Source organism: Protomyctophum bolini (genome assembly GCF_963924005.1).
Source record: "Protomyctophum bolini genome assembly, chromosome: 10".
In the NCBI taxonomy this organism is placed as follows: domain Eukaryota; kingdom Metazoa; phylum Chordata; class Actinopteri; order Myctophiformes; family Myctophidae; genus Protomyctophum; species Protomyctophum bolini.
Genome location: NC_137871.1, coordinates 45,179,472 through 45,191,971, shown reverse-complemented (window position 1 = coordinate 45,191,971; position 12,500 = coordinate 45,179,472). Strand labels below are relative to the sequence as shown.

General features: G+C 42.4%; 2 protein-coding genes across 6 annotated transcripts in view; both read left to right on the top strand.

Moving 5' to 3' along the window:
* tmed9 (transmembrane p24 trafficking protein 9) overlaps positions 1-9,347 on the top strand; it is a 12,881-nt gene extending 3,534 nt beyond the window's left edge. The window contains exons 3-6 of one of the 3 annotated variants that reach the window (XR_013964767.1): positions 137-262; positions 985-1,131; positions 5,026-5,616; positions 5,691-9,347. Coding sequence is in view for 1 of the 3 variants with exons in the window: in XM_080774443.1 (XP_080630569.1) it covers positions 137-262; positions 985-1,131; positions 5,026-5,175 (423 nt within the window). In the remaining 2 variants the exon portion in view is untranslated. Of the gene's footprint in view, positions 1-136; positions 263-984; positions 1,132-5,025 lie in introns of all 3 variants that reach the window. The other 2 variants (XR_013964768.1, XM_080774443.1) reach the window with 2 other exon arrangements.
* Positions 9,348-11,296: 1,949 nt separating this feature from the next.
* The window catches only part of b4galt7 (xylosylprotein beta 1,4-galactosyltransferase, polypeptide 7 (galactosyltransferase I)), an 18,759-nt gene continuing 17,555 nt past the window's right edge, over positions 11,297-12,500 (top strand). For all 3 annotated transcript variants that reach the window (XM_080774442.1, XM_080774441.1, XM_080774440.1), the window contains exon 1: positions 11,297-11,528. The gene's annotated coding sequence lies outside the window, so the exon portion shown is untranslated. The remainder of the gene's footprint in view (positions 11,529-12,500) is intronic.

Here is a 12,500-nt window from a genome sequence, read left to right as displayed (position 1 = left end):
AATGCAGAAGCAGTGAATGGCATTTGAAAGCATCATAATGCTGGTGTTACAGCTGATCCTGTCCCTTCAGTATAAAAGCGTGATGCTTGTTGTCCCTTCAGAATAAAAGCACATAAAGGCTGTGTTGTTTTTCCAGGTGATCCTGTCTCGTCAGTACGGCTCGGAGGGACGGTTCACCTTCACGTCCCATACCCCGGGGGAACACCAGATCTGTCTGCACTCCAACTCCTCCAAGTTCTCCCTGTTCGCTGGAGGAATGCTGGTACGACCCTTCACCTCTGACCGCTGTTAGAGATACATATTTCTGGGGGTACTTTTAATGGTTTAATAATAACAATGCTCTCACGTCTCAGAGAGTCACACATTATAATAATAATCATAATCTCTTTACAGAGGGTTCACCTGGACATCCAGGTTATAATAATAATCATCTCTTTACAGAGGGTTCACCTGGACATCCAGGTTATAATAATAATCATAATCTCTTTACAGAGGGTTCACCTGGACATCCAGGTTATAATAATAATCATCTCTTTACAGAGGGTTCACCTGGACATCCAGGTTATAATAATCATCATAATCATCTCTTTACAGAGGGTTCACCTGGACATCCAGGTTATAATAATAATCATCTCTTTACAGAGGGTTCACCTGGACATCCAGGTTATAATAATCATCATAATAATAATCATAATCATCTCTTTACAGAGGGTTCACCTGGACATCCAGGTTATAATATTAATCATCTCTTTACAGAGGGTTCACCTGGACATCCAGGTTATAATAATAATCATCTCTTTACAGAGGGTTCACCTGGACATCCAGGTTATAATAATAATCATCTCTTTACAGAGGGTTCACCTGGACATCCAGGTTATAATAATAATCATAATAATAATCATAATCATCTCTTTACAGAGGGTTCACCTGGACATCCAGGTTATAATAATCATCATAATAATAATCATAATCATCTCTTTACAGAGGGTTCACCTGGACATCCAGGTGGGGGAACACACCAACAACTACGCAGAGATCGCTGCTAAAGACAAACTGACGGAGCTTCAGCTCAGAGTGAGACAGCTGGTGGAGCAGGTGGACCAGATTCAGAAGGAGCAGAACTATCAGAGGGTCAGTACACTGTGTGTGTGTGTGTGTGTGTGTGTGTTAGGGCTGACCCAAAAAAAATAGATTAATCGACGTTCAATAGAGCACCGAAGTCTGACGTCACTTTCAGTAGAGGGCGTCAGTCCCCAGGTTCATGTATTTGTTTAGTTGCATTGAAATCGCCATAGGAGGATTTTTAGATTGCTTCATATAAGAACTGTGTTTGAAAAATAAACATGTCACCCCGGCCGCTTCACTCATATGGATATGAAGAATCAACTGACTGAGGGAAAACGCTAATGCTACTGAATTAGTTACATTTTATCATATATGAGTGACTGACTGTTGCAAACGATACAGAGACACCTCCCTAACAATAACGCAGAGACAGCTTGTTTATTTTTGGACCACAACGCTTATAGTAGACGATATTAAGATCACCCCATGTTATTCTCCATAGAGAAATTACTTCCGCGAACCAGGGGAATCGTCGGGATGAGCGAGTTACGTCAGGACTTCGATGCTCTATCGATACGCACGGGAATCGATTTTGAAATAAAACATTGAATAGTCATATTTTAAAAAAGCGGAAACGCTTTTGTTTCCGCAACACCTCCTCTTTCCCCGTGTTAACAACATGCTGGCGCCTCGCAGCACCTCGCAGCACCTCCTCTTTCCCCGTGTTAACAACATGCTGGCGCCTCGCAGCACCTCGCAGCACCTCCTCTTCCCCCGTGTTAACAACATGCTGGCGCCTCGCAGCACCTCGCAGCACCTCCTCTTCCCCCGTGTTAACAACATGCTGGCGCCTCGCAGCACCTCGCAACGCCTCCTCTTCCCCCGTGTTAACAACATGCTGGCGCCTCGCAACGCCTCCTCTTCCCCCCGTGTTAAAGGACCACTTCACCACTTTTCAACCTATCTTCATATAATAGGTCCTCACTAATAATCACGATAAAATGGCACGATTCTTTCCTACTCAGTCTGTGTCTCATAGGAGGGCTGTGGGCAGTTTAGAAAGCGTCTTCCAGTGATATCATCATTAGGCAGATTATTTTTTAAACAAGATTTCTTTTTTACAAAAATGTTTAGATTTTCATTATCGTGAGAACGATGGCTTCCATTTTCGCATTGCAACTTTTCAGGACTAGAAAGCCTGCAGTTTTTATTAGCTTGTATTCCCCATCGATGATGTCACTGGAAGACGGTTTCTGAACTGCCCACACGGCCCTCCTATGAGACACAGACCGAGTAGAAAACAATTGCGCCATTTTTTTCATGATCATTAGTGAGGACCTATTATATGAAGATAGGTTGAAAAGTGGTGAAGTGGTCCTTTAACAACATAGGAAGTCAACTGAACAAGTGCAGCTGCAGTCCCAGGAAAAATAAATCGAAAGTTGTGGTTGCATTTTAAAATACCCTATATTTGAATAAAGGTTGTACACGAGAGTGAAAATAACCGCTGGGAAAATCCCTAATTGAGAGAGTGTATACTAGGCAAGCGCACCACAGCTCAGTGGACATTAAATATAGGCTACCATGTGTGATAAAAGTCATATAAAAACATTATACTTACACCCAAATGAAAATCACAATCTTCACAGATTATAGATCACTTGGAATTATAACAATGTGTTGAGTATTGCCTGAATAATGCCACCAGTGAAATCCCAACTCTTATCGATGCGCCATTGCGCTGAGAACCTTGTGGAGCCTGGCGGTGTTTTACCTTTATAAGGACCTGACTTGGATTCACATGGTGAGTGCGCGCACCGAAAATTCAAAGATATGCAATCTCATGCGCTGTGTGTGGACGCTTGGAGCTTGTAGATACACGGAATGACAATAAGCATTTCACAGAATAGCTATACAACTTTGAATTAAAACAATCGTTGTGCATAGGCTGAGTATAATGGCACGAATGAAACTAGGCCTATAGATTTATTTGGCGATGCAGAGAACTGATTTTGCCGTTGCCAGCGATATCTTTTTTTTTTTTTTCTTGTCTGAAGACTGACCTGTTCCATCACTGTGAACTCCCATGCAGCAGAGCAGCTCCTACAGACCCAGACCAAATCTCTACTGAAAACACACCTTTTCTCTTTGGCATTTAATTGCACCTGATCGTATTATTGTAATTATGTAGCCTATACTATTTGCCTGTGTTTTTTTTGCGCGCCGATGGTGATGCTCCACTTGTTTCAGCCTGTGGGCCTACAGCACTTTGGTCAGCTTTTATTTTTTTAAATGTGCTATATAAATACAGTTTGATTTAGGCCTATATTGGAGCAGGTGCTGCAAATAACTAATTACTGTAATGCCATGCAGTGAAGTTGCGCAAATGTCAACTCAATTAGCAAGCGGAGCTGCTCTCATGCACTCTGCACTGCAGTCTGCAGCACAATGACTGCAGATCTCTTCTTAAAGTTTACTTATTATGGTTTACTTTCAACCATAAACCATAATATGATTGACAAACCTTGGATTATAATTCTTCATCGACCACACGACCAACAGCGCATGCAGCATGACTACGAGGTAACTTAACTATGTGGGATTTCTCCATCGGCATCGCATCGCTTTTTCCCCATGCGCATCGATAAAAAATGGGATTTCACTAGTGGCATTATTCAGGCAATACTATAAACAGATTGTTATAATTCCAAGTGATTTATAATCTGAAGTTTATATATTTTTTCCCATACACACACTCACAGTCACACTAACTTTATGATCAATCAAATCAACCGTGCTTGATTTTATTTCAAGTGTCACAAGTGTCAGGCTTGAAGAGTTCATTCATGTTACCGTTCGTTTACAATTGACAGAGGAGTTTGGATTATATATATTTTTATTTGATGGAGATGTAATGGCCTGTTTCAGGCGCTGTTTAATTGTTAAATAAAAGACCAATCTAATATGCGCTCCTCTCTATCTTCTGCAGCTATATCGCTGTTTTATTTTAAGCCTAATTCATTGTTTGTCAGCGTCACTGCTTGTCTCCCCCCCCCCCCCCCCCCACCACCCAGTTTATAAGATACCCCACAACTTACACCCCTCGCAGTCCCTCCCCCTTTCCGAACGACGAGTGGCCCAGGAAATGAATCCCAATGCATTTCTCCCACAGGCTTTTCTTAAAGTATTTATTTAAAGACGGTTACGCCGCGGACAAAGCCAACTCGGATCGTGACAAATCATGACAACGAACACAATGTTTTGGGGCCGATCAAATCATTTATAAGAAGAAAAACAAAACAAATAGTGTTGTGTCTCCTGACTTTATTTTCTTCTTTCTAATGATTTGATCGGCCCCCAAAACATTGTGTTCATTGTCATGATTTGTCACGATCCGAGTTGGCTTTGTCCGCGGCGTAACTGTCGTAAAATAAATTAAGTAAGAAGTTGCCGATGGGAGAATGCATTGGGGTTTCATTTCCTGGGCCACTCGCTTTTCTGAAAGGGGGCGGGACTGCGGCGCTCTATAAGCCCTATTGAAAGGTGCTGATTAACCCATTCTGACCTGAGATCAGATTCTAAAAATGTCTCCTAAAATCCTGACCGTTTTCTGAAAAAGCTATGTTTATAAATTATGTCAGTCGTTCTTAGATTTTTCAAAAATAGCAGATCTACAAGCTCGTAGCGCGCCACCGAGTGGCGCGCTACGAGCTTGTAGATCTGCTATTTTTCAATAGCTATAAAGCACAACATAATGCTAACACCAAAAGGGGTTAACGGATGATTTGGCCGATACAGAGATAGCGGTGGAATCCGCCGATGGATCATGTCTCTTGGACTTCGTGTGTGTGTGTGTGTGTGTGTGTGTGTGTGTGCGTGCCACCCACGATCAAAAACATATTGTTTCGTATAACTTTTTTAAATGTGTTTGTTTGTTTGTTTGTTTTTAATCCTCCACAGTACCGCGAGGAGCGTTTCCGCCAGACCAGCGAGTCGACCAATCAGAGGGTGCTGTGGTGGTCCATAGTCCAGACTCTCATCCTGGTGGCCGTGGGCTTCTGGCAGATGAGACACCTCAAGAAGTTCTTCGAGGCCAAGAAGCTGGTGTAGAGAGACAGACAGGCACCCGTCTGTCTGTCTGTCTGTGTAGAGAGACAGAGAGGCACCCGTCTGTCTGTCTGTCTGTATGTCTGTGTAGAGAGACAGACAGGCACCCGTCTGTCTGTGTAGAGAGACAGTCAGGCAGGCAGGCGTCTGTCTGTCTGTGTAGAGAGACAGTCAGGCAGGCACCTGTCTGTCTGTCTGTGTAGAGAGACAGACAGGCACCTGTCTGTCTGTGTAGAGAGACAGGCAGGCAGGCACCTGTCTGTCTGTGTAGAGAGACAGGCAGGCAGGCGTCTGTCTGTCTGACTCACTGTTATGTCTGTGTAGAGACAGACAGGCACCCGTCTGTCTGTCTCTGTAGACAGACAGACAGGCACCCGTCTGTCTGTCTGTCTCACTGTATGTCTGTAGAGACAGACAGGTGTCTGTCTGTCTCTCTCACTGTATGTGTGTGTAGGTAGAGACAGACAGGTGCCTGTCTGTCTCTCTCACTGTATGTGTGTGTAGGTAGAGACAGACAGGTGCCTGTCTGTCTGTCTGTCTGATGCCTGACATGAACAGGCCTGGTTCATGTTGGTTGCACACCGGTGCCATTGCACTGAAAATGGCTCCGATCTACAAGCCCGTTCCGTCGCATGGCGACATGGTCTGTGGGCTTGTAGATCTGCTATTGTTTTGTTTTTTTTTGTAATTCAGGCGTCGCGCTCCCGTCGGCCACACGGTGGCGCTTCACGCCGACGAGATCTTCTGAAAACACATTGAGACCAGATTCTAGAAATGTTCTTCTAAATCCTGACCGTTTTCTGAAGAGAACTCATGTTTCTCTGTCAGTGGTTCTCAATAGTGATCGACCGATATGGTTTTTGGCCGATATTTACGATTACCGATTAGTGGAGAATCAAAAAGCCCGATAGCCGATATTATGACCGATATTAATTTAAGTAAAAAAAATTTTTTTACAGTAACATTAATTCTAACACAATAATTCCTTTAAATGCATTGGAGAACATTTATTGCTTATAAAAAGTTAGTGCAAGCAAGAAGCACCAACATTGTTTTCAGTAACAACCCCCCCCCCCCCATCAAATGCAGCTTTAATTTAATTAAAGTGCAAACATGTACTGTAGCAGAATATGGAAAATAGTGCTGTATGAAGTGGGCACAGGCTTAAAACATTTATTTAAAAAAAAAAATCAGGGAAAAAAGTTTATTTATCCAAATTGGTGATCTACAAGCCCACAGCACATTGCAGCATGACATGTTGAGAGCTTGTAGATCTGCTGCCCAAACTCCCCAAAGCCATGTGACCTTGTTGTTTTTACTCCACCACTGAAATTTGTCACTTTCAAGATCATAATTTTATAGCAATAGCCTTGTATGTCTCAAAACACTGGCCTACCGTTAAATTATTGTCAACTAAATAAATATGAATTAGAAATTAAGACAAATATTGACAATGCTACTAGTACTGATTGGTTCATTCTTCATTGGCTTGCAGTTAGTTATTGCACATAGCCAAAATGCAATAATAATAATAATAGGCTGGTCAGGATGGGGGGGGAAAGTTGTCCTTTTAGAAAACATTCAGTTGGCTCGCATGCATGCATGCACGCACACACACACACACGCACGCACACAGCATGTGGGCACGCACCCGCGCGCGCGCACACACACACACACACACACACACACACAATCAAAGAACCGTTTACATCTGCTGTAAGTTTGCAGCGTTAGCATAGCAGCTAGCGTTGGCTAATGTAGGTCTACCACTGTTACACCTTCTGTCCCTCTCAGTGTGGATTTTATTTTTGTTAATGCAAGATGAAAACAGCAATGCTTATGGTTACAAGGTTAGTATTACTCCTTCTAGCCCTGGTCCTCTCTCTTTTTACTCCGTGTGTGTGGAACTGGGAGGGAGGGAGGAGCACAGGCAGAGCGTGCTGTGCTCTGTGTGTGTCTACTCCTCCGTGTTACAGACACGCAGCTAAGCTATATACATCTCCTTACAACCGTACTCTACCGGATTTTCAATGAGAGTGGAGTGGTTGTTGTACTTTTTTGCGCATTTATGACAAAATATAATAATCGGCTTCGATTATTAACTTTTACCACCGATACCGATATTAATAAAAAACATGAATATCGAAGCCGATAATCGGCCGTGGCCGATTATCGGTCGATCACTAGTTCTCAAACTATTTCACCTCAAGAACCCCCCCCTCAAAAAATGTTCTGTATTTGGCCGCGGACCCCCCATCTGAAAATATATTGCACCTGGGACCCCCCATCTGAAAATATATTGCACCTGGGACCCCCCATCTGAAAATATATTGTACCTGGGACCCCCCATCTGAAAATATATTGTACCTGGGACCCCCCCCCCCCCCCCTCGGAAGCAAAGATTTGAGTTAAAAACGTTCTCGCTGATAGAATATATATATTTGCGCCACATCTACAAAGTGCCGCGCTACGAGCTCTTAAATCTGCTATTTTTCAACCTCTAAAGTACAACATAATTCAAAAGGGGTTCCCGTCCAGAATGGTCCTTAACCCATTCTGACCTGAGATCAGATTCATACGAGGTTTCCACTGGACACACACTGGGTCTGATTAACCCATTCTGACCCGAGATCAGATTCTAAAAATGTCAGTCGTTCTTCGATTTTTCAAAAATAGCAGACCTACATGCTCCTATGAGCTTGTAGGTCTGCTGTTTTTCAATAGCTAAAGCATAACATGATGCTAAACACCAAAATGGGTTCCCGGTCAGTTTTAAAACCAACACTTCACCCAAATAATGAATTTTGTTTTCCTGCACTCGCCCTACGGAGCGCTGAATTCATAGAACGGTGAATTGTTTAATCAATAATTCAATAATAATTAACCCATTCTGACCTCAGATCAGATTCTATGAATGTTCTTCTACATCCTGACAGTTTTCTGAAAAAGCTATGTTTCTTATGTCAGTCGTTCTTCGATAAAAATAAATAAATAGCAGACCTACAATCTCGTAGCGCGCCACTCGGTGGCGCGCTATGAGCTTGTAGATCTGCTATTTTTCAATAGCTAAAGCTAACATAATGCTAACACCAAAAGGGGTTCCCGCCCCAAAATGGGTTAAATGCATTGAATCAGAACGCCCAGTGTTTTATAGCTAGCGGAGCACATTTAGCGACGGACCGGACGTTGTCCCGGATGTGGCTGAAGCAGCTAAATGTAGCCAAAAACACTCCCGAGGCGATCGACGACAACGGGAGGATATGATTTAAAATGTACCGTGACAAGCGACGGGACCGCGGTCTAAACACGTGATTTAGTGAATTTAGTGATTGTGGATTATTGGCTCAGGAATGTGGCGGTAAATATAATAATAAGACAAAAGAATGGATGAAGTGTAACTTCTGTTAGATGATCAGGTGTTTTCGGTGAGCAATGCCGTCGTGGTGCGATGGAGAGGAAACTCTGTCTGTCTGTCGTTGTCTGTGTGTCTGTCTGCGTGTGTCTGTGTCTATTTATGCAGTCCTTGCTAGTAGAGAATTTAAACGTTTCATTATTAGTGGTTTTTCTTTTTTTTTGTATTGACTTTTTTTGTTTGTTTTGATTATGACATTATGACGTTACTGGGCCAATCAGAGATGATCGTGACATGATGATGATGATGATGTCATGTCACTGGGTGGCCAATCGGAGACGAGCGTATAGTAGACCTCCACACGTTGCTGTTGCCGGGCAGAAACCCGCCGTCATATTCTAACGTTCTGATTGGTTGACATTCATTCAACTAGAGATGCACAGGAGGTTTCTGTCCCGTGCTTTGATTTGATTGGCTGAGCACAGAATGTGATGCATCACTTCACACGAGTGATTTTTCTTTATTTTATTTTTACAAAACTGTACTGATTTAGAAGCCTTGGAATCTGGGGGTGGGGGGGGGGGTGTTGTTGGGTGAAATAATGTGCTCTCATGTCGAGGTTTTTTTTAAATATTTTAGCTCCACTTCAGATCAGATGATTGTTTTAGTTTTGGCTTATTTTTGTCCAGCAGATCAGTGAGAAACTCACTGGTGAGTTTTTTTTTTTTGGGGGTTAAAATTTCTTTGCTTGTACAAAAAACAAAAAAAAAATGGGTCTAAAAAAAATATACACCAGAATAAAGTTTTGTCACATTTGGTGTAATCGGTTGTCTGTTTCTTTTTTGTTCTTTTTCGACCCATCTGAGCCACGGACCACCGTTTGATGACATTTAGCCTCTCAGACCCATTTGAGCCACGGAACCACCGTTTGATGACATTTAGCCTCTCAGACCCATCTGAGCCACGGAACCACCGTCTGATGACATTTAGCCTCTCAGACCCATTTGAGCCACGGAACCACCGTTTGATGACATTTAGCCTCTCAGACCCATCTGAGCCACGGAACCACCGTCTGATGACATTTAGCCTCTCAGACCCATCTGAGCCACGGAACCACCGTTTGATGACATTTAGCCTCTCAGACAGACCAAACACTTTGAATATGATGTTACGATGTTTTGTCAATTCAATTATAGCCTTTTATTGTTGTGAACGCAGTGAGCACTTTTGTTTGTGATTGATGCAACACACTCCATATTTGGACGTAGCTCCATATATGGGCACAAAGGGGGGGGACACGCACACACAGGCATGATCTGCTAGGTCTCATAGTAAGTGCTCACTGCGTTCGCAATAAAGTATTAGGCTTACATTATTTCAGAAGGTCCACCCAGTAGTTGGTTATCTGTTATTGAGTGCTTTGATTGACAGTGGAACACAGTTCCATGCTGTATTGATCCATAGGCCTACATTCTTGTGTAGACTTCTTAAATTAAGTAATGCAGCTGTTTAACAAACGTATATCTCTTGGGAGCGTAACATGTTACAGTTACACTATACATACAATCATAATAAGGGTCCATTTGGTTACCAACTCTCCATCATTTAGCTGCATTGGAGGACCACCTTAGATAGATAGATCTTTATTTGTCATTGCAACGTGTACAACGAAATTAGAAGTGCCAACCAATCAGTGCATCATATCACAAAACGACATATACAAGCTAAAACACTAATGCACAAACAAACATGTAATTTGAGCTGTTATCAATTTACAATTTAGGCATTTAGCAGAAGCTCTTAATCCAGAGCGACTTACATTAAGCAAGAACAAAAAAAAAGCATGGGAATACATCACATAAAAACATTTATTATGAAACATGCGTAAGCTAAGAAAGTAACAGTGGAATATCTATATAATGAAACTATACATATAAACTACTATGCTATACATATGTACTATGACGTGCTATGACTACATACAATGCAATTATAGTGCTGTCTTCATAACATGCTATAAGTCTGTGTCAAATGCTATCTAAGTCTATCGCACAACAAACCCTTATTGCACTTAAGATAGCAGCAAAACTACCCCCTCAAGGACCACTGGTGGTCCCAGGACCACATGGGGACCACCTGGAACCCCTCAAGCACCACTGGTGGTCCCCGGACCACCTGGAACCCCCTCAAGGACCACTGGTTGAAATCCAAGTCAGCTTTAAAGTCTCTTTGGGGGTGCAGTGTAGAGTGCAGTGTCCAGGCTCTTCCACTGGGTGGCGCCCAATGCAAGTGAAAGTTCCATTTCTCTGTCCTCGCCTCATACTGTATGAATCATACTGTACATGCAGTCAGTCAGGCACGCTGACTATATAATATTACAATTATGTCATTTAAACCAGTGGTTTTCAACCTTTTTCATATTAAAGCCTTTAATAATGCCAAAAAAAGGCCCATTTGAGTCACGGCCTCCGTGAAAGTCTACATTTTAGCCTCTCAGACCCAAAACTCTGCACGGAGAGTGTAAAATGAAACCAAATGGACCCAAACGGACCACCTGGAACCCCCTCAAGGACCACGGGGTGGTCCCCGGGGCCCGGACCACTCGTTGAGAACCACAGACTGCGTTGCTTTGTCAGACTGCGTTGTCAGATTTGGCAACAGGCCGCGTTAGGAACTATAGGAACCATATTCGGCTCCAAACTAAGATCCGACCCGGAGCCATTATGCGGACGGACCGCAACAGGAAGCAAAAAAAAAGAAAACAAGAAAAAAAAAAAACCCCACAGTGTATTTATTTTCTCTCCTGGTTTATACAAACTATTCTCTTATTTTACAGTGAATATAAACCATGTTGTGTGACAGGGCGGACAGCTGTCAGAATGTGTGAAATGCCGCGGAGGATTTTTATGAGTTTAAAAGGAGGTTTATTTAAGTGAAAACATCACCCATTCATCACCAACATGCTACGTGGACACCCAGGGACAGAGATGGACCCAAACCACAGGCAGGTTGCTTTTGTCTATGTAACATATTAATATTACATTATTGTTATTGTACAGTGATGGACCCAAACCACAGGCAGGTTGCTTTAGTCTATTTAACATATATTAATATTACATTATTGTTATTGTACAGAGATGGACCCAAACCACAGGCAGGTTGCTTTATTATATTTAACATGTTAATATTACATTATTGTTATTGTACAGTGATGGACCCAAACCACAGGCAGGTTGCTTTAGTCTATTTAACAGTTATATATTAATATTACAGTTACATTATTAGACAGAGATGGACCCAAACCACTGAAACCACAGGCAGGTTGCATTTAATATTTACATTACATTATTGTTATTGTACATTACGGGACCGTGATGGACCAAACCACAGGCAGGTTGTTTTATTATATTTAACAGTAAATATATTAATATTACATTATTGTTATTGTACAGTGATGGACCAAAACCACAGGCAGGTTGCAGTTATTATATTTAACAGTTAATACTTAATAATAATACATTATTGTTATTGTACATTATTGGACAGTTATTAACCCAAACTGTAGGAGCCGTAATATGTTGCTTTCTAATGTGCTATTATTATTGACGTAAGGTATGTCACTTTAATGGGCACTGCCTAGGTAGTGGGCGTGTCACGGGGGCTGGGGCGCTGCCACTCTAGTTTCATGGCGTTACCTGTCACTTGGGTGAGGGAAGTGGGATAGAGAGAGGAGGTGAGCAGTGGGAGAAGACAATTCTGTTGACCGTATAAAACGCACCAGCTATCACCAGTAACAACCACGTTCAGTTATAGCTAAAGCCTGGGAACTGTTGTAACTTCGTGTGGTGACAAGAATAAACGGTAAAACTTACAGCTGGAATGGACCTGAATTCATTGCGTGCGCGTCAGACAAGCGTCTCTTTACTCTCATGTTTAGCTCCTCGCGGCGGCCTGTAAACCGCCGCTACACAAACCA